General features: G+C 39.5%; 1 protein-coding gene across 2 annotated transcripts in view; it reads right to left on the reverse strand.

The window, feature by feature from the left end:
* Positions 1 to 23,112, reverse strand: part of ascc3 (activating signal cointegrator 1 complex subunit 3) — a 56,237-nt gene that overhangs the window by 15,660 nt on the left and 17,465 nt on the right. For both annotated transcript variants that reach the window (XM_019880020.1, XM_019880021.1), the window contains exons 14-29: positions 19,944 to 20,078; positions 11,637 to 11,828; positions 10,290 to 10,514; positions 9,978 to 10,097; positions 9,578 to 9,742; positions 9,393 to 9,479; positions 8,977 to 9,153; positions 8,666 to 8,891; positions 7,546 to 7,700; positions 6,967 to 7,065; positions 6,245 to 6,413; positions 5,591 to 5,811; positions 4,026 to 4,111; positions 3,583 to 3,749; positions 2,471 to 2,616; positions 445 to 565 (exon numbers count right to left, since the gene is read on the reverse strand). In XM_019880020.1, the coding sequence (XP_019735579.1) occupies positions 445 to 565; positions 2,471 to 2,616; positions 3,583 to 3,749; positions 4,026 to 4,111; positions 5,591 to 5,811; positions 6,245 to 6,413; positions 6,967 to 7,065; positions 7,546 to 7,700; positions 8,666 to 8,891; positions 8,977 to 9,153; positions 9,393 to 9,479; positions 9,578 to 9,742; positions 9,978 to 10,097; positions 10,290 to 10,514; positions 11,637 to 11,828; positions 19,944 to 20,078 (2,491 nt within the window). The remainder of the gene's footprint in view (positions 1 to 444; positions 566 to 2,470; positions 2,617 to 3,582; positions 3,750 to 4,025; positions 4,112 to 5,590; positions 5,812 to 6,244; positions 6,414 to 6,966; positions 7,066 to 7,545; positions 7,701 to 8,665; positions 8,892 to 8,976; positions 9,154 to 9,392; positions 9,480 to 9,577; positions 9,743 to 9,977; positions 10,098 to 10,289; positions 10,515 to 11,636; positions 11,829 to 19,943; positions 20,079 to 23,112) is intronic.

Genomic DNA, 23,112 nt, shown 5'->3' on the forward strand with positions numbered 1-23,112 from the left:
AGACTGTCTACATCATAGTGGGTAGGGAAGCATTGCAATACATAAAGTTTCCTGGATGTGTTTGTCACGTGGTGTTGTCACTTGAAATGGTGACCAGTTGTTGCAAAAATGTATATGAACATTCCTACTCTTGTCTACTTCAACCTGTGAAAATATAAAAGCAGGTTGCACAATATTTTGGATTTATTGACATCAAATGTGAGCTCCAATGAGCAAAACCGACTCGCACCTCCACAAAATCAAAAATATTGTGCTGAACATTTTTAAACTATTATGACAGGCTAAAGTGGACAACAGCAGAAATGCACATTATGAATTTTGGTGGTGACTGGTGGTAATTGAGAAGTGCTGAAAAAGTGGGGAGCTGATTAAAAAAGAAGTGTTCTGTAGAATTATGTGTGTGAATGCTCAAGAGCATTCACACAAAAAAGTAGTCAGGGGTACCTTGGAAGGTGGGTTTATTCATGGTGGCCATGCGGGGGCAATAGTGCTGTCCCGGGAACCCATGAATGTGAACCTCCAGCGGTACAGGGCGAACAGAAGGACGGAAGTTAAACAAACCCACCTGTCGAACAAAAGATAAGAAGGGTGTGGAGAAAAGCGGAAAGGGGGAAACAGAATGCATAAAGTATAATGTGAGCAGCTGGTGTTACAAAGCCCCATCTGGTAGTAATGTGAGGTTTCTAACGTTCTCATTGCGAAACCGAGACACAAATTGCTGCCGGACTGGTGCTATAAAGTCTGAAGGCTTTATGGTGTTGATGGATTTTAATGCATTGTGGTGGTGTGCAACAGCACCATGTCAACAACATTGGAATCAAAGTGTGATTTAGGATGCTATTGCTATTATGTGTCGTCTTTTCGTGTGCTTTGAGTATTTTAAGTGTACCAATAAAGAATCAAATTAGCCCACCCAGTCCAGACAGCAAAAAGTAAAGCAGTTTCAAGGAGTGCAAGCATGGGCAATAACCCCATCTTGTGGCCAGACTGAAGACTCATCTCTGGATGTGAACAAAATTGTTGGCACCGCTCTATTAATCAAAGAAAAACTCAAAAGTGGTCACAGAAATAACTTGAATCTGCCAGACAAAAAAAAAAATATACAATGAAACTCAGACACTGCACAGGAAATGTAGTTAATGCGTGTTAATGTGTGCTTGCTGTTTCCACTGCTGTGATGGGTCAAATGCAGTGGTCAAATTCTGTGTATTAATGTGTACAGGACAAATGAAGATGATTCTTCTTAGTCTTTTTCTTAGTGTGTGCGCTTTATTACGCACACATTATTCAGTGTATTTGGTACATATTCAGCAGTAAGCACTCAAAATTCACTTTATACTCGCCTCATGGGTGATAAATTTGTTGTGAGACTTAGTGTACTGTAAAAAGATACACCGTGAGATCGAGGATGCTAAATTTACTTAGCAATTTTCAGCAGTAAAACATTTTGTCTTGAACGAATTTGCTATCTTGATTATTTTTCATGTACATTAACACCTTTAAACACGCATTTTGGCACTTGCTGTTAAATGAAAATGACATCACATGCACTCAAGTAATGACCAATCCTGACTCAGCCTTCAAACGTCACATGAGCCATGATTGCTTGTTATCTGAGCCCTGAACACGGCATTTTCAGTCAAGAGCAAGTGGCAAAATTCAATGCAGTTATTAAATACAAGACAAGGCAGAGTATAAAAGTTTCAATGAAATGAGGACAGTTTTAAGATTTGGCCAATTCAAATATTAAAATGTGTTTTTTTTTTGTATGTGAAAAGTTGTGCCCAAAAAAAGTTATAAACCCCTGATTTAGGGCACAAGAGGGACGAATGAGAGTTCCTGAGAGTGGTGGGCTGTGAATTTGCTCAATAGGCATTCAGTGGGTACTTCACCCCACTTAATCTACCACGACAATCAAGTTGGAATAATAGAATCCAATACTATTCGATGAATACCAAAATGCGATGCAACAGCACGGAACTGTGCTACGTGTATCATCTGGAGCAGTTCTGAATCAAAATGTATCAGATAAAATGACAAAAAGAGACCATTTAAGTAAAATGCATCACACTCACTATGAGATGGTGATTCTTAAATGGATAGTACTAGTGTGCATCCTGCTACAGATGTGTTTTGCCAGTAGAAGTTAACTGAAATCTGATTGGTTTCAGAAACAATGACATTGCAAATAAGGTTCACTGGCACTACTGGCTTCTGAACACCCTGGGCAGATTAGATTGACATGGCATTACATTACAATGAAGTTGTACGAAAAACAATCTAACACCCTAACATCCACATACACGTACACGTGCTGTAAGTGGTGCGGCCAAAAAAAACGCAACACAATTAACCAAATAGACAATAGACCTTAGAAAATAAATTCATATTATTTCACATGGCATGTTTTAGATTCAGACCAAGCAGAAAAGGCCTCGCTGGCCCTGACCATTCATCACTGGTTCCTTACTTGTTTGATTCCCAACCAGTCAGCAAGATCTCGCGCATTAGCAAGGGCAGTGGAGAGACCGACAACCCGAACACCTTTCGAGGTGTGGGAAGAGATGAAGTTGGTCCTTGACACAATGACTTCCAACACCGGACCTCTATCTTCCCCTGTAATCATAGAAAATGTCCGCCTTATACTGGAATCGTACACAGTAGAGTGATGACACTGGAGTTTGCTGCTTAGATAACAAAATGGGCATATACATGAACGTTTTTGCCCGATGATTTCAGATTCATTTTTTACAATGTTTTTTTTCCCGCAACACTCAAAAATGTCAGTTTCAGATCATCACCCCTAATTTTAATATCTCACAACTACGACACCAATAAATAAAATGCATGACGTGACAATTTTATTTTTTAAGGGAAAAACAAATCCATGTAAACTAGTAATAAGCAACCGTGTCATCTTGGCAGCAAAAACTGAGATCAAGGGTTCAAAATAGTGATGTGTCTTGGCTCCCTCTTTTATTTTAAGAGCTATATTTAAAGCTAGAGTCCATACGTCTGGCATGCAACTTGACAGAAATACACAAGCTGAGGTGAAGCTCAGAACAGACTTTTGGAGAAAAGAGGAAACAGAGCTTTATTCTGCACTGTGGCGAGTGACATGAATATAATGTATTTTATAAACGGTACAAATGAACAAGCGGAAATGAAATGTATTTGTATCACAGTGTCCGTGCGTTGTTGTTTTGAATCACGTTATTCAACTATGGGGAGTAACCCTAACATGCAAACGGGTTATTCCGGATGTTTCAAAAATCAGAATTTTATTTTATTTATCGTCAATATAATTGATGATAGACATGAAAAGTGACACAATAATACAACATCATATTCCCCAGCTCTAGATGTTATTCTGTATTATTTTTCCCCAGTTACTTGGTTGCTTGGTATTTTGCTGTTCGCTGTTTGTAACTACGCTGTAATGTGGTTGCAGCCCGACCTATGACAAGTGCCTTGTATCCCTCAGGCCCCCCATTTCGGTCTTTTGCTTTTGTATTTAGAGACATCCTAAAAAACGAGACAGGAAGATCGGTCAGGTGTCATTAGTAAACAATCCTTACATACCAAGCAGGTGGATTTCGTCAATGATGAGGATCGCTACTTTCTGAACGTAGCTTCTGTTTTGCCAGCTTCTGCTTACTCCATCCCACTTCTCGGGTGTGGTGACAATGAGGTCAGCTTGTGCTATAGCTCTCATATCTGGGGTCACATCGCCTGTCAGCTCCACCACTCTACACATGGATGAAGCACAAAGTACATAATTTAGATATAACTTTTATAACAGGTTTATAAAACTGTCGCATTGCTTTATTGTTTAAATACACCATGTTAATAAAATTAAACCATGGAAAACATTTTCTGTGAGAAAAACACTTTAATCTTTCGAAACCAAAACCTAAAAAAATACAGTGTAACGCCATCATAATACTCATAAAAAGAAAAAAAAAACATCTTGGATGCTGAAGGTGTTTACCCCATTTATGTGAACCTCATTTCGCCAAACTCACCTTTTTCCGAGTTTCTCTTCTATCCTGACTTTCCAGTCCTCAATTCTCTCTCTGACCAGAGCTTTCAGGGGGGCAATATACACCACCTGAAAGCACAGAAAATAACATACATATCTATTTTTGAATGAATGAAACTTGTTTGATTTTTGGGCGCCAACGAATGAAGATTATTTTTTTGTTTTCATTATTGATAAATGAGGCAAACATATTGCTCATTGATTTCCAAAGCAAAAGCAAATGTTGATCACAAAAATAATTCAGTCTGTTTTTATGGAGGAAGAGAGATGGGTACCAAGCCCAGCTACTAAACTGGCCCTGGGGCTACATTATGAAAGACAGGAATCATGATACGCTCCACCGTAACGATGGAGAAATTATTCAAATTACTTTTTGATATATTTAAGCCATATGAACCTTATTTTGCACATTTTACCTCTCATACGTTTCTATCTTGAAATAAAATTAAGATTGTCTAAGAAGCATTTTCATAATTGGCGGTTGCGGTGACACATTTTGGCCACACTCCAGCGCCACGTGTGAGAGGCATGGCCGGCCCCTTCCCATGGAATCATGATCAGATATGATTTGTTGCATTATCAAAAAAATCAATCATGCCATATGACCCTTAAGTGTTTATATTATATTTTGACGCGTATGGTGAAGTCGGTGAAACGCAGTGGTCCCTAACCTTTTTTTCTGCCAGGGACGGACAGGTTCATGCTAGTCCAGACTTTTCGTCGACCAATAACGATTTGTTGACGACGACCGGTGATATTCTCCATTGGAAGCTCAATGCAAAGGGGCGGGGACGGGGTGATGACATACCTAGCCCATTGGCACTACAATATATATCTATCTATCTGTGCAGCCTGGTTCCAAATTGTACAGGTCTGTGGACTAGTGGTCGGGGACCACACTGCAGTTTAAACTCTAGCTAGGCTGTTATCATAGCTTCTCACTCTCCAAGCATGACTAATTTATTTACGCTCAATGCAATGGTTACACTAATGTAAAGGTTTGTTTGTTTGTTTGTTTTTGGTACTCTGAGTGAATAACAATCATGGCATTGACATTTCTCAAAGGTTGATGGTGACAATGCATGCTGCCATCAGTGCAATCATTTTTTACATGTAAGGGGGAAACATAAGTAACCTTGATAAAATAGCAAATATTAATCTCACTTCAGAACTGCTTTTGCAGCCTAACTGCTTTCACCCTCCTTGTTGCTAGTAATTATTAATATAATGATTAAGATGATAACAGTGATTTTCTTTCAAAACATATCAGTTTCTGGAGATCTTTTTTTTTATTTACATTCAGGTGGTTGTAGTTGCAAGACAACCTACATTTTTCGAAATAATACATCAGTGTTCAATCTAACATTGGTTTTAGGTGACATGTACACTTACTGTATGTCCTGAACCAAAATACATTTGGAGATATCATCAAAGCACTAACAAAAACCCAACATTTATTCTGGCACACAGATATTACCAATTGTATATACACAACACAAAGGTCGAGCCAAAACTGAAGACTGGTGGGGAAGAGTTGAAATGTCTAACCTTAGAGCCTGGGTACTTGTTGAAGACTCTGAACATGGCCATCTCAGCAGCTATGGTCTTTCCAGAGCCCGTTGGTGCCCCCAAAAGCACATTAGTATCAGTGTGATACAGTGTGTGGAAGATCTGAGTCTGAATGGGGTTGAAATGAGTGAACTTGTACAAGCTTTCATACTCCCGGTGTCCCAAAGCCGTCACTGGCAATGGCTGCAAGTCCAACAACTCTGTGAGGGAAATAGAATATGGAAATTGAAAGATAAATTTTGGGGGGGGCGGGGGAAAAAAAAAAAAAACCCAACTAAAATCATGTACAATTGTTTTCAATTGTTGGTGCTCATTACCAGTACAGCAAATCACATATTCAAACGATATTTAAGTCATTTTTTTCCACATTAAAAAACTTGACATTTGAAGGAGATACAGTGGACATTTAAAAAAAAAAAAGAAAGACTTTTTGTATAATCTGTACCTCCTCTTTGAACGATTCAAACCATTCCAACTTCAAGTCTTAGATTCTCAGTTCACCAATTCACTTATTTTCACAGCATTTCAGTTCAGCGTTTGCTCTTCAGCATTCACACACGATTTCGAAAGAAATCACACCAGCTAGTAGTTTGAATCTGTTATTGTGATTCACTGAAGTTTGATGTAGTGTACCGGTGTGTGGGGGGTGTCGCTCAGGCAAGATAAGGTTCTGGAAATTGATGATGCAGATAGCTTCGGCACCAAGCCAACGGTCAGACACTGCCTTGATGTAGTACTGAGAGGGTAGAGGTTCAAAGATGGGAATGGTAAACACAATGTGCTGAGCTTCTCCTGTGACCACCTATATGGAATAAGGAACACACACAAACTCTCGCTTAGAAAGAAACAGTCATTATGCACACTTCAAATCCGATCTTCTTTCCCAAAAATATGCAGAAGCTTCAAAGGTAGTTATAGAGGGAGTAATTAATATCATTAACTTAATAGCCTAATTGTCCCAGTCATTTTTGTAGCGTTTTCGCAAAATAAGAAAAAAAACACAATTCAATAAACAAAAGGAGTTCAGTTGCCTCAATTCAACCTTTGCAATTACAATGACCTGGGTGACTGAGAATCTACATGGGCATAAAAAAAAAAAAAAAACATGTCAAGCACATTGGCATTATTTATTGAGAGTGATATGATAGTGAGTTAAAAATGACCATTTGCTGTAGGACTAACGATATAATTATATTTCGTTCCTATAGACCAAAGGTGAACCAAGAGTTTTCCACTCAGAAAATGTACCCAATAATTGAACTTTTTACTGTATATCGAATTTTTGTTGCCGTTTATTTAGTTCAACAAGAGGACTTGGAACAATCTAATCTAAGTTGTGGTGCCACAAAACCAACCTGCTTTTTCTGGAGGAGGAAGTACTCAGAGTGGTAGATGTGATCATTGATTGGGTCCTCCACCCATAACCACCATGGTTCACCCACAGACCCATGTACCTGAAACATGGAAGAAATTCCCACATCAATACATTTTCATTCAAGACAACAGAGTAATTCCTCAATTGCTGATGTTTCTGTACATCCAAATGTATGAGACCGTAGATGGAAATATCTGGATTTCTGCACAAATTCTTTGTAAAAAGGTAATCCGATCTTCAGTTATATTACGTTTAAATCTACAATCTACAACACCCCCCAAGCTATGGCAGCAGGTTGCACCTTCTTCTACTCGAGGAGCATTCCATTGGTCTGCTTTTCACAATCCATCACTAGCGTTGATAGATGAACAAAAGTTATATTTGTTATGAACAAATCAATTTCAGACACGTGAGGCAATATTGGCTACTTGTTATTTTTGTTCAGTTGTTGATTTTGGTTCTATGACCAAGCAGCTAATTATATGTAGCAAATACAACTGTGTCAAAGTTGGTAGCCAGACCATTGTTCAAATCCCGCATTAAAGGCCACCATATTTACCTGATCATTCCAACGGAAGTCAGGTGTGACAATGAGACGGACGCGCAGGACAGTTCGTGTGATTGGTTGAACACTAGCCTCCATTGTGATTGAAGGGATCTGATGGACGCACTGTTTCACTGTCAACCCAATGTTAACATGATGCAGCATGTGTCCTGGAAACAATACACCTGGTATTAACATACTGAGAAGATCAAGAAGAATGACAATATACTAAAATGGAAAATGGAAGTTCCTCATCTGCCAATGCTCTGTTGACTTGGAGGCCACATCATGTTTAGAAACTGCTAATTGAAGAAATGATGCTCTCCAAGCATGTATTGCAGCCCTGTTTTGATTTCACTATTTCTGTCAGCAACTCCTTTAATCGATTTGATTGTTCACAAAAACTGCAAATACGCAAACTTAATTTTCTCCATCTTTGCTTGATTCAGAGAAGACTTAAAACCACCAAAAGCTAAAGCCAAAGATTTTTAAAACAGAAACACATTTTATGTGCCAGTACAAGTAAAAACATGGTACTATGACTAACACTGCATTTGTGGAATATGATTTTAACAGAATTATCCAAAAATGTAATCAAGATGCGACATTAAGGCTAATTGAGTGACAGTTCGAGTCATGATGTGGTGACCCTGCCGGAACCGGCACTGGTGCTGGTACACGGGCCTGAGCAACCTTCATGAAACTATTACTTTTGTGTAGCAACTTTTTTACATGTATTTTTTTTAAGTGCAGTATAACATCTAATTGAATACTTTATATCTTGTTTAAGCCATTCCTTTTGGAAGAACTCAAACTCTCACTATAGGACATAAAATATTTAAAAAAAAACAGGTATATGTTCGTTTCATCATATTTATTTATGAAATTTGGACTGCCCCAGTCGCGCCAGCATCAGTGAATTGCAGGTGGCCCGAAACAATCACATAGACTGTTAAAAGTAAAACCGTGCTAAGGACAGCGTCTGAGGTGAAATGTATAATTACTAAGAAAACGCTATGGTTTTCTTAGTAATTAAAGTGGGCAGGAATAGATGAACATAAGGCACATTCTCGAAAATTCAACTGTTGCCCAGGAAAAGAAAACCCAAAACTGTTAAGTTTGAAAACAGTCATACCAATTTCATCCTTCCTCATTTCCTTTAGTTTATCAACAGTAAGCTTCTTCTCCTCCAATCGATTCAGTACAATGTGACTTAAGTTGGAGAACTGGCGAAGAGGATGGGCAAAGCCCCAAAGCCGCTTGTCAATGACTTTGCAGAGTGTGAGCAGTCGATAGGTCATGGCCGGCCAACGCTTTCTCAGAGCAATTTCAAACAATGCCCTGACAATGCGAGCAGCATTCTGAAAAATGGCAAAAGCAGGAAATTATCATACATCGCTTTAATAATATTCACATTTTTCAATAGTTTGATAGTTTGTTTCTCACCTGTGCAACATATGAAAGGTCTGAGATGAGGGAGAAGCTGTCAACATCTCCACGACTTATGTAGGTCTGCAAGAGAATGTTAACCTTGCCGTAGCCATTTTCCACTCCGCCTGCTGCGGGCAGCTCACAGTAGTTGCACAGCATCTGCTCCAGCTCCTCCATCTCTTCATCACGAACCTGCCAGCATGATTCCAGACAGTGAGAAATTAGAACCACAATTTGGACACTTCTTGAGGTGGGGAGATCATATCATCCCCCCATGTTAAGATGACAAATACTACTGTAGGTGAGTCGATGGAGTATGAGTGTACAGTGGGTAGCTGGCGGGGGGAGTGTTTTTTTTTTGTCCACAGTGTGAATCCCCTTTGACTGACTAAATTAATTTCTCAACCATGGTGTAGCCTTGGCAATCTTACCTTTAGCTGTTCGAATTCCTCAGCCTTAGAGACAATACTAAGGATGTCAGCTTCTGTTCGTTGAGAGTTGAAAAGTTCATTGAATGTCTTCAAAAGGGAGAGAAATATACAAAATAACTGGTCAATGAATTGAATATCCTTGTGAAGAGATAAATTGTAGCTGCTTTTCAGCTCTATTTGTCTACCTCTATAGTGTTGTATCTGATGTAGAAGTGGCTGGATGTCCTTCCCAGGTCAGTGGAGGCAAAGTAGCCAGTGCGCTCTTCAAAGCGGATCATCCTGGCTTTGTCCAGCTTCCTACCTGACTCTACCGCAAGCTCCTTTCTGTACAGCTCTAAGGACGGATCCATCTGAAACATCCAAAGGCTTCATTTCCAACTCCCAAAATCACACTGAACTATTCATAATCCTAGTGTTTACATAAAACACACATGGCATATATTCTGAAAAAAAAAAAGTTAGGATTTCATCTGCAAAATATCACATTTATTTATTTATTTTTTACAAAGTACCGTAATAAATTGACTCCAGTACATAGTATTTTGGTGACAGGGAACAATGCTGAAATTAAGTGAGTTCACAAACCTGCAAGGCCTTGTAGTTGATACCATATGCAAGTGGATTTGCCCTCATGCGCACATAGAGGTAAGTGTAACTGAGCCACTTCACCGCCTCATCCACATTGGTGACTGTACCCAAAGCTATCTGCAACAGCAAGAGACACAAGTTCACACTAACCACTGATCTCTGTCACAACCTGATGGACACTGGAAGAAAACACAACTTTTCCGTCCTTTGAGCTGTTTCTCATAATAACGTAACTTTTGCAAAAACATTTCAAGGGATGTCCACCCCCCAAAAAAAAAGATTTTTTCCAAAGAACACTTTAAGACTAACCTCAGCATTGAGGTTGTCAGCCAGGCTGTCAAGAAACTGACTTTCAATGGGATTTTGCTGGGTGAGCAGGGTCAGGTAATGGCTGAGCTTGTCATGGGTGGTAATGATGGTGCCTTCACCATACTTGTCAAACTGTGGCCGTCCTGCACGACCAAAGATCTGCATCACGTCCAGGATGCCGAGATCCACCAGGGCACCACGCTTGGCATCATAAATTTGTGTCCCCTGGAACCACAAGAGACAGGAACAAATACAACTCAAAATATTTGAGCAAAGTCTACATACACAGTGTGTCCATACAAAAAAAAAAAGGTATTGCAAAGTGGATATTAAAAGTGGCACAGTGTACCAGTGGTTAGCCGCCTCAAAGAACTGCACTAATTTTGGGGGTTTGAATCTCAATGAAGATCCATGTACTCCAATTGCCTTTCACATTCTTAAAAGATGCTTATGTTATTTGGAGACTATAAATTGTGATTTTTTTGTGAATATGTGTGTGAATGGTTGTTTGTCAACATGTGCCCTGCGATTGGTCGGGAACCAGTCTGGGGTGTAGCCGTCTTTCACCAAAGTCAGCTGGGACAGGCTCCAGCTCACCTGCGACCCTTGTGAGGATAGGCGGTACATATACATTTTTAAACGCCAGGTTTATGTGAGGTTGAAAAATCAGAAAAAGAAAAACTATATTACATTTTTTTCCACCATTAATATGACCTATAACCTGTACACCTTAAAAGAAAAAAAAAGAGAAATCTTCTACAGAAGCAAATTAAAAAGAACAGATTGTGTAGTTGCACAAATGAATGTTATGTGCCAACACTGACTCGTATTTGCAATAGTGCGTAGTTTCCTACACCATGTCCAAGGCCCCACCTGAAAAAAGAAAAAAAAAAAATCCCCCAAAACATGATGATGCCAAGACCGTGCACGACTGCAGAAGCTCTCTGGGACCAGGGCTTGTGCTGTAAAATGTGACTACAAAAATATCAGGAAAAGCCAAAAGCAACACCTACATTTTAATTGTGTTTAATCGGAGTCACTTTAAGTATTGGCAGGTGTGTGTTCAATCCAATTTAACATTTGTTTGAATGGGACTGATTTATTCTGACAGCCACATCCCCAGTTATAAATTGGCATGCTCATTTGTACAATCAGATTATCTCCGTTGTGTATTTTTATTTCGCCTCTCGAGAAAATGTCACTTTTTTCACTTTTTTCAGTTTATCGGTCACATTAATGGTGCAAGAACTTGAAACTTCAATAGGGGTGTGTAGACTTTTGATATCCAATGTTTGTTAAAACACGCTGTAAGTAAAAATTAAGACAGAAAATTGAAAAATAAAGAACCTTAATTATAACAGCATGGGCTGGCAGGTTCACTCCCCAGGCCAAGGTGGCGGTACAGACAAGCACCTTGAGGTACCCTCTGGAAAACATACTCTCCATTAGGTTGCGGTCAGACCGCAACATGCCTGCATGGTGGATCCCAAAACCTTCTGGAAACATCTCCTTCATTTGCTTGTTTCTGGAGCGCTGGATCTATAATTTCAGGCAAAAGAGACTGCTTAAAAATAAATTAAATAAACAAATAAATACATCTCTTGTTAGTGTGGAGAGAAAAAAAAATAAACATAGCTGCCTAATCTTGAAAATAATAATGTGCAAATAATACAGAAGAGATGGATTTAAAAAAGTAATGACATTTCCAATTTACATTGAATTGCCTGCTAACAAGTCACTCACACAAACACACACACACACACACACACACACACACACACACACACACACACACACACACACACACACACACACACACACACACACACAGAATTTGGAATGCATCTATGATTGACAGGTGGGTTATGACCTGGTTGTGCTCGATGGGAGTTCTCATTATAGGGCTTTATCGCATTCCGCGGGCATCTAAATGGAGGTTAAAGCACACCAGGCCTCTGCACAATCAAGGACAGGCCGTAACTGTCAGCACTTGAGCTGAGAGTTTGTGTTAAAACAAAGGTCTGGACTTGATGTGTGTTTGCAATGTGGCTTTCAAAAAATTGAAAAGTATAAGTAAATATATTTCCTTCAAAAGATAAATAAAGAACAAAGAGACAAATTATTTTACTGGGGGAAGGAGGAAGTTGCCATTTAGATTATAAATGCAAATGCACCAGGAACACGTGGAGCGGAAATGTTTTCAGAATGGAACCACGTGCACATCTGCGGTCCATGTGCAAATCCAAAACGGCCGGCGTACGTTCACTGCGGAAACTATGGAAGACTGAAGAGGAGGGAGACTTTTATCGGCTGTCTAATACAGCGCCTGTGTTGGTAGGTGCATTAAAATGTATGCACTCACACCCACGCGACCAGATGAATTTCTGACTTGCTCATGCTGAATCACAGCCCGCATTTGCAATCATTATGCTGGCAGTCTTAGCCCTGGTAGTGGATTTCAGAAACACTGCACAAGGTCCGATTAAAGACAAGGAGATACATGTACAATATTTCTTTTTCACCTTCACGGCATACAGTAAATTCCAAAGAAAACATGTCTGGATTATACGCAGAACACTTTGGAATGAACCCCAAAATTGCTGGCTCTCAAATTGTTTCTAGGAATGGGCATTCTTGAGATTTTACCGATACTAGTACTCGTAACGATACTGTTTTTCAACCCGGCATTTCAACAGCATTCTTTTCTATACTCGTTTTGTTTTGGAAAAACACCAAACCAATATTAGCATTGACACAGCTTCATTGTTATTACCTGTATTTCTTTTTAAATGCAACTACAGCGACATTAATGTAAAATCAAGAAAAACAATAATTGACATAAAATGACATGGTTTCAAGAAATCGGTATTACATGAAATCAACCATTATTTAGTGTAAAAAAATGGTGTAAGAGTACGTTGTAAGTTGGATCTTAGGGAGCTTTGCTGAAACTATGGCAGAAGATCCACCTACTGTTAACAAAAGTTAACCCTTTAATGCCTGACCCATCAAGGAATAGCCAGAAAAATCAGATTTTTGGGAACTGAGATGTTCATTTATTAACCCTTATAACAAAATCCACAAAAATATTTTTGCCATATTATTTTGTTTTAGATATTTGTTGTATCACATTTATAAGCATTATGTAGATTACATCAAAAACTGAAAATTTGGAGAAAATCATATTTTAAAACTGCAGTATCAAATTTGATACAGATGATTTAATGTACTATAAAGAATGAGTTACATAATGAAACTGCATGTATCTAATATGATACGAATGGCATTATAGGGTTAAACAACAAACAAAATGGGAAGGTTGTAAAAGGGAAGCATCGGGCTAGGCCAAGGAAGACTTCAAATAATCAACATGGAAAACTTCAAGCAATATAGCTTGGAAATAGGAAATCCACAACAAAACAAATGAGGCACAAATGGCCGCAACGTCTGATTGAGCTCTAAGAAACCGTCGAAAGAAAATGGGACTCGCATACCAAAAAGCCAAATGAAAGCCATCCTTAACATCTAAACAGAACAAAACAAGACTACAGTAGGCTCAAGAAAAGCAATCATGGACTGTGGACGACAGGTTTTAAAGTGATACTCATTGACAAATTGCAAATCTGCATTGGGCAAGGTGATAATGCTGAACTTGTTTGGTGCTGTTCCTGTGTGATTTATGAAGATGACTGCCAGAAGAAAGTGCAAATTTTCAGTCATTGAGGATATGAGGCTGCATGTCAGCTAAATGCACAAATTCATATGAGATTTTGCTTTTTCTGATTCCATCTATTGAAAGGAGGTTTGCAGATGACATAATTTTTCAAGACGCATTTTAATTTTAGTTTTTTTTTGCCAGTGAGAATAAAATCGTAAGCAACTTCCTTGAAGAAAGTCTCATAATGTCAATGTCATGGCTTGCAAATAGTCGAGATCTCAATCCAATCAAAAATTGGTGGTGAAATAGCCTGAGGTGGTGAAACAAAGTACCGGTACTAGTAGTGTAGTGTTGTAGTGTTTTTCGTTTGTTTGTTTCCAGTTTTTCATGATTCCATATTTGAGTGATTTTTTTTTTCCTCTCCTTGATGATAGAGTAATAATAATTGTGACTGACTGTAATTTTCTTTCTTTTAAGTTTCTTAAAGCCAGAAAGGTGGCATTTTGAATGAAAATTGTTTCGTGGAACATCTGTAATTTGCCCTTTTGCCAGGAAGTATTGACAGCTCTGATGAAGCCTGAAGCAACAGCTGAAACTGTCAGCCAGGTAAGAGTTTTTTTTTTATCTTCACCAACAAAAAAACAAAAAAAAAACCAAAAACAAAAAAAAACACTTTTATGGAAAAAAGAAACCTTAAACCTAATCTGATTTAATCAATTTTGACATTATAAATCCCAAAATAAAAATTGCACAGCCATACATATTTCACTTGTATGACATTTTCTCCTTTTTTTCAACTCAACTCAACTCAACTGTATTCTCCTCCAACTGCTCATTATGAGCACCACAGGGCTTTCCATTGCGACTAATTTATGTTGGAATCAGTGGAAAAGAGGCACCAGGTAAGCTCCCTGTTCAGTAGCTTAGCAACCACTGCCTAATAGGGTGACCATTGCGCTGGGCCGCTGTCACCCCTGACAAGCATTCAACCACAGCTAAGTCTGATCATCAAAATTCTGAAAATTCTTAGATGACAAAGGCGGTGTACGCATACTCATTAATGTTGAGCTACGTACATTGTCAGAAAAAAAGGTGCCAAATCTGGACCTTTAAAATGAACCCCGACTAATATGTTTGCTTTATGATTTATTTGGTTGTTTGTAGTATAATATATGGCGATATATTTCCAGTATAACTCATTTGGTAGAAACTGCATTTGCATGCACGCTACCATGTTTTCGAATGTGCAATGCATTCTGGGACGACGACGTGGTACTGTTGCTGCCCACATCGCTGCCACCTGCTGAGCAAAGCAAAACAATTGCGATCTACTACTAGCATCAGTGAAAATGAGTCAAATGCCACACTACTTTTGGATAATAACCAAAGGGGAATTAAGAAAGCGAGACAACGAAAGCCTCCAAAGCTTTCTTAAAGAAAGGAAGTTCAGAAAACAGTGACTGTGTAACAGGTCCAGTAAAAAACTTATTGTACTTGATTATAATTACACAAAATATTCTTTTACTATATCCTCCATTACCAAAGGGTGAAACAAAAATGTTTGTGTTCCCCTACTTCGAAAATTAAAGTGGCACTGCCTTCTTTTAAGTACAACCCCCACCTTTGACTTTCCCCTTTTTCTCTTGAGTCCATGGGGAGGTTTAGAGCTGGGAAAAAAATTTGTTTTGATTGACAAGTTTAAGTATTTTAATACAATGCTGTCAGGCTTTGAGAGTGAGACGATTAAACGCAGCCAATACAAGAAATCCTGCTGTGTGTTGTCAATATTCTTAAACACAAGGCAGTCGGACACTACCGGTTACAGGAGGATGCGGCTGGAAGAGTCTGCCTGCCCAAAGACCTGCGGCTCTGCTCTCGTCTCTGGTGTATATGACAATAATTGACGTTTAAAACTAAATTTAGTGCCTGCCATAATTCCTCAGAAGGAGCCTAAATTGAAATGAGTGACGAGTGAAAAATGTGATGAAAAATGCCAAATGTGAGGAAAAAAGGCGGTGGATGTGGATGACAGAATAATTTTTACCCAAAACAACAATATCCACCAAAGGCTATTTATGTGAAAACAAAAAGCAAAATGCAGCCTGGTGGTGGGTGTCTTCAGTCAAGTTTGTGCAACAAAGCCACGTAAGATGCGGGAAAGGGAAGGGAATTGAAATGCTGCAGCAGAAGCTTTGCTTTGATGTGTCTGAGTGTTGCAAACTTGATTCTCAGCCCTAATCTGAGGTGAGTCAGCGCTGATGTGTGCTGTGCCATGGCTACGTCTGAGATGGCTGTGATCTAAGCTCCTGATCAGGCCCCATTAGGCTCTTCCACAAGCTGATGCTGCTACTGCTGAGCTCGCTGCGTCCACAGATAACTAGCTGCCAACTCTATTCATTGTTGATCCTACTTGCGAATGTGCAGAGAATCTTAGTGTTCGTCGGAGGCTTATTTACCTGTTTGGTGAGAACTATAGAAATAAAAACAATTTGAACATTTGTGATTAATTAAATTGCATAGGTAAGAAGCTGCCTTTTTTTTTTTTAAGAAAATGTTTTAATTAATAACAGATCACAGGTGTCTTAACATGTCAGTGACATGCTTGTGAAATATGGTGCTGAATGATGAATTGCATTTGCAATAAAATTGTGATTTACTTCATTGCAAAAGCTGCAATTTAAACGGTCAGTATTTCATATCAGTCAATATTGAAATATATTAACAATTATAATCATCTAACTGAATTCCAATATGCAACTTAAAAAAAAGGTTAAAAAAAATTAAAAAGTCAAATTAGCTGGTCGCTTATATTCCTTTGGTCAATCCGAACGATCATCACGTGAACAGTATCTCTATATGTAATGATATTGATTTATTGCTCAGTCCTAATATGTAAAACTAGTGTACACAGACGCATCGATCTACGGTTCTCTCCCCCCCCCCCCCCCCCCACCCACACAACCGTTGGTCACTGTTAAAAGTCTAAAGGGGAGTGCTTCGCTGTGCTTACTATATTTTTAAGGGTACATCAATGTTTGAAAATATTTGGAAGCATTTGCTATTAAGGTTTTTTATGATCATAGTTTGTGGTATATTCAATTATCTGAACTATACATATAGGCAATCAATCACTTTTTGGGAAGAGTTAATCACATAAATTCACTATTTGCGGTCAAATTTACTTCTTCATCGCTCATATTTACTGTGTATTACTAGCATAGTTGAACTGGATGCAAACGTATTCGTCAACACTCCAAAACTATTCTATCATGATGTTTGCAGTAGGTGGGATTTTAATTTATGAGGTATATTATTTGTATCCATATACATATTACCTTTCATTTATATGGGCATGCAATTCAACTGAATGATTCATTTTTCCTTGCATTGCGGCTCATCACTGTTGATCAATGTACCACAGAACTGTTTTGAGCATGGTGACAGGCTGTCATGGATCTGACGCGATGGGTGGACAGGTGGTGGACTACTTTGTTAAAAATAGCAGCAAAGGAAAGCAAACACATACTAATGAGGTTGTGTGTGTTCGTGATGTGAAATCCCCGCGGGCTACATAATCAGATGCAGTCTGCCTCCATTGGAACGAAAGTTAAAGCTGACCATCCGAAGAACACACACACACATTTTTTTGAAAACGCAGACTTCCCTCACAATGAAAGAGAACGCACTTAAATGATATATGACACAATGACGCCTTTATCATTACAGTACTGATTTGAAACTACTATTTAAGTAACGTGCATACTGCTTTGAAGACATTCACAATGTACAGTAGATCCTTGGAAGCTTACTATATTATCCCTTCCTTTCCTTATCGAGACTACAAAATTAAAACAGGGCTACCAAACAGAGCAATGCATTGTATTAAGTACATGCGACCACAAGGTGTCTCTTCAAGTCCGCAATATTCTTGGGTGCTTAGTTTCTGGGGACTGGATGGTAAACATCAAGGTAGACAAAGAAATAAAGAATAGAGGTGAAGGCAGGCGCTTGATTGTGAGCAAAGAAGAAAAGTCAAGCAGGCTCATGCGAACAGGGAGCCTGGATTGAGTCACTGCGGAATCTCTAATCACTTCGATGCAACAGAGACAACAGTATTCAGCAAATTGGAATGAACAGTAAACAACATATAAACATAAAGGCGGTAAAGCAATGAATTGCTTTGTATCACACTTCATGTTAAAGTCATTGAATTTTTTATTTTTATTTTTTAGCTTTTTTTTTTTAAATTGGGCAACTATATGGACATCTGGCAGCTTTTGATGTGGGAAAAATTCCAAACAAAGAAAGTTCCATTTTCAAGCATACAAGAAGCAAAACATTCTCCAAGCGACAATTCCAATGAAGTTGGGATGTTGTGCAATATGGAAATAGAATCATAATACAATAATTAACAAATCATTTTCAAACAATATACAACTGAAAACACTACAAAGACAAAAAAATTTATGTTCAGATAAATACTCATTGTTCCCCCCCGCCACCCTCAAATATTCACTCATTTTGAATTTGATGCCAGCAAAACATACCAAAAAAGTTGGGACAGGAGTATGTTTACCACTGGGTTACCTCACTGTGTTTGGGAGCTCTGGACAGTGTTGAAGCTTTGTGGATGGAATTATTTCCCATTCTTGCCTGATGGACAACTTTAGTTGCTCAACAGTCAAGGAAGGGGTCGATGTTGCAACTTGTTGCAACTTTCAGGGATGTCACCTTCTACACCCAATCATGACACTCACCACTTTCCCATTCACCAGAGCCTTTCAGGGATGTCACCTTCTATACCCAATCATGACACTCACCACTTTCCCATTCACCAATTAGATGTTCCAAACAGGTATTCTTTGAGCAGACCTCAACTTTCCCAATCTTTTGTTGCGCCCGTCATCTTGCAGCTATGTTATTTCTCTATAATGTACCACATGAAGCCTACAGTAGACATTGCCTGGGCAGGAAATGCCACAATTGAGTGGGATTACCAGAATGTTTTCACAAAAAGACAGTAATCACCAGTTCACCAAAAACTATATTCAGCAATAACTGATTTTTTGTAGTTGCTGTAATATAAACTTGATTGGCAGCATTTCAAACCCTTGTGGTAAAACCAATTAAGTAACAATGAAAGAGAAAAAAAACAGAAAAGGTGTTTAGACTTGTGTATTTTAAAACTGAAAAAATAAAAGCTAATTTATATGTCTGACCTAGGAGGTGCTTTAATTCTCATATGCACATTGGGGATTAGCACACCTTTAAATATTAATAGAGGGCAATTTCCAGAGAGCAAATAAGCGGTGCATTATCTCTCTGTGGGCTTAAAGTGGAATCGCCCTGATGCCCCTTAGTTCACAAGCGCATGCCCGACAGACAAACACTCAAAGAAAAACTAATGGAGTGGATAATACTCATTGCATTGAGATTGGTCTGAGCTAATGTAAATGTAGAGCCTATGAACCCAAACTGAATTCTATGAGCACAAATTACAGGAACAGTTGTGACAATTGCCTTTGAAAATCTGCTTCAAAGACTAATCAGGCGATGAGGCACCATTTTTAGTCGCCCGACATAATCGCCCGTCTCTATTTCCAGCCCTGGAAAGCAGGAAAAGTGATCTGATTTGTATACATATCCCTTTTAAATAGAGGGGAGATTAGCGACACATCAATCACGGCTCATCCCCAGGGAATGAAGGAAAATGGTTACTAAATTTATCACACTGGCTTCTGCTGCAAGTGATTTAAATATGGGAATTAGAGCTCCACTAACCATCCTCTGTTAAGAGAGTAGAGCTGCACCTCTGTGTACTCACAGTGCATCGACTATTAATTACCTGATCGCAATCACTCTTTCTCCATTGCCTTCACACATGCACAATAAGAACATTGGCAAGCGCGCACACACAGCCACAACCACAGCCACAGCCACACACGTTTTTGGTATCGATACAAACAGAGTGAAAGTGAGGCTGATTGGCTTTGTACCTGTTTTTCACACTGGCCGTAGTCAGGACCTTGGTCTGGTTGAAAAACACACGTTTCTCCATGGTTTTTAGCCATCTCGATTAGCCCCATGGCTGTCCTCACTGTTGCGTTACGAGCATGGACGAACACCATTACCTGAGACATTAAATGACATATTTAACACAGAAATCTGTCTGTCTCCCCATCTGTCTGTATTATTTAATGGCATATATAAATTGCTATATCATGGAATCTGAATTTGTTTGTCACCCGACACTTTTCGCATATCACGGTAATGTTTCCTTCCTATTGAAATGAATGGAAATGCAATTAATTCATTCCAGGCCCAAAGTGATGTTATATTTACCTTGTTTTTTTTTGGGTGTGTGTGGTTGAAAGAAATACCGTAGAACAATGGTCAGCAACTTAGATTGGCCTAGGGGCCACATTTTTTTCCTAACAATTGCATCACAGGGCAAAATTACAATTTCTTCAGGCAAACCCTGCTTTTCCTACGAACAATATTGAATTACCAGTATTATCCATAGGGATGTAACGTATTAAAAGCTCATGGTTTTATCATGCTATTGAAGTCACGGTATGATAATTATTGCGAGATCGTGAAAAATGTACTGCAGAAAGCTTCACTGAAGGTTCGAGGTACACAGTCTATGCGTTTTGCCCTAGATTTTTGTCAATAATACATCTTCAAATATACTTTATCGTGCACTTCTGTTCCTGTTCCAGCAACGTTTTGATTTGCTCACAATAACAAAACGGTCCACTGAGAAATTATCTGGTCATTAATTTGACAGTATTTGTCCTATATTTATAACATTAGAAATGTTATCCTGCCTATTAACAGTCATTAAATCCAAAAATTCAAGTCAAAGATACAGGAACAGTTTCTTCATAGAAACAGCCAAATAACAAAAAAGAAAAATAATCAACTAACCTTGTTACTTTCTTTTTCTGTGCTTAGTGATATGGCAATGACAATTCCCGTCAGTTTGACTTTTACTTTTTGTTTGGGGGGGTGGTCATGCAGTTTATGTACGCCCCTTACATAGAACAATTAGTGGGCACAGCTGCATCTTGACTTGTGTACATTTCTCGCAGAAGTAACATCTCGCCGGCCAGTCAGCCAATTGTTAATGTCCTTGTTTTGATCAAGTCAAGTCAAGTACAACTTTATTGTCAAATGCGCTGTATGATGTGGTCACAATACAATCGTATTCACTCTCCAGGCACTCAACTGAACCCATAACTCAAAAAAACGGAAGTGGAGCGCTTCCAGGAAAAACGCAGAACAATTTACGTTTTAAGCAGAATGGTTATTTTTTTACCGAACCAAGAATACGAAGAAGGCTTTTTTTATTACCGTGAATATTTTGACATCAAAGTTATTTTTTTTCATCTATGTGATCTGGCGTGGGAGATATAAATGGGAGTGGGGCAAATTTGACCCGCTGGCCGCTTGTTGCCAACCACCGCTGTCGAATATAGAACTAAATTATGAAGAAAAAAAACATGCTAATGCTAGCTAATCATTGCAGAATGTCATTAGGGCTGCGATTGGCAGGGCGTCCCCGCCTACAGCCCGAAGACGGCTGGGATAGGCTGCAGCACCCCCAGCGACCCTTGTGATAAATCGGATCAGAAAATGGATGGATGGATGGATGTCTTATGAGGCACTTGCTTTTGGCAGCGTCCAATGCAAGATAGGGAGCCGGGAGGATGGCGGCGGTGGCCTACCTTGAGCAAGCCACATTTGTCACTGGTTGCTAAGCGACCAAACAGAATGGCCTGTTCCCCCTTGTTTGGACATTAAGTAAGCTGCAGCTAAGCAATATGATTTTATCACATTTATAACTAAATGTTTGGCTTTTGCTGTGAGTGAAGAGGAGGAGACGACAAGCAGCAGCAAGAAAAAGGTACTGTAATTGGTTCATCTGACTAAAGATGTACAGAAGCTCGGCAAGACCTCAGCCAGTTCAGACTCCTTCGTGAGCTCGAGCTATTTGGAGATCACTTTGAGGTGTACTTTAGGCTTCTTCAAGTTTCGCCCTTCCTTTTTCACTGTCACCTACATACCACACAAATACCTTGCCATTATCCCTCCCTAATCACTCGGCCACCATCTCTCGATTGGAAACACTGTATAACGTCGCCGTGGTGCTGCACCTAATTTGAAAATTCAGGCAACGGCAAGATCACGCAACCCCTCGCCTAGGGTGGTCCATTTTGGAAAAGTTTGTCGGATTCGTCGGGCCGGGTCGGAAATCTTGTCGATACTATGACACAAGGATGTGTGCAAAATTTTATTCCGATCGGATAATTTTATCCCGTCCCGCAGAGCGACCAAAGTTTCCCCTATGGAAAGAATGTTACGGGGCTGAATGGTAGTACGGTTTCTCCCGTACAGTAAGGATTTTGTTTTGCTCAGTTCGCACTTGCAATAATTCAAAGACGGAAGACAGGAACGCATGTATTGCAAAAAAGGCAACCGTGGTTATCCTTCAACACTGGTGAGATTGTTGGTCCATGTTAACTGGTCCATCTGTCTATCTGTCCATCTGTCTATAATGTCCATCAACACTAGTGACACTGTTAGACCGCAAAAAAAACGAAATCCGCCGTGCGTGCCATCCCATGCCTACTTCGCGCACGGGTGCAACGCCCGGTGTCGCTCCACGACCTGCAGAAGGTGCTGTCGCTGTTGATCGTCGCGCGTAATGGCGCCGCAGAACGCGCTGATGAGGGCGACGCCCCTCTCCGCAAAGTCGTTCACCACCCGTAGGTGACGAGCGCGCCGACGAGCCGTGGTGATGTTCGATGTCGAAAAGCGTCCTCAGCTCAGCGTCCAGTAAGAATTCCGGCGATTCTCGACTTCAATTGAAAGATATTAGCTCGCCAGTAGGTGACCGTTGTGTGTTAGGCGTGCGTTTGAGTTTGTCTCCGGCTGCTGAGAGCAGCGATGGAATGGTTAGTTAGTCAGGAGGTGATCGTTCGGGCAACATTCAGCCCAGCCAGTGTCACGCATGGCAAAATACACGGTTAAAATACACATGTTCACCCTATTGAGACCAGTTGTTATGGTGGAAACTTTGGCCGCTTTGCGGGACGGGAAAATATCATCAGATCGGAATGAAATTTTGCACAGAACCTTGTACCATAGTATCGACAAGAA

The sequence above is a fragment of the Hippocampus comes genome, unplaced genomic scaffold (assembly GCF_001891065.2).
Source record: "Hippocampus comes isolate QL1 unplaced genomic scaffold, H_comes_QL1_v1.1 scaffold135, whole genome shotgun sequence".
Classification (NCBI taxonomy): domain Eukaryota; kingdom Metazoa; phylum Chordata; class Actinopteri; order Syngnathiformes; family Syngnathidae; genus Hippocampus; species Hippocampus comes.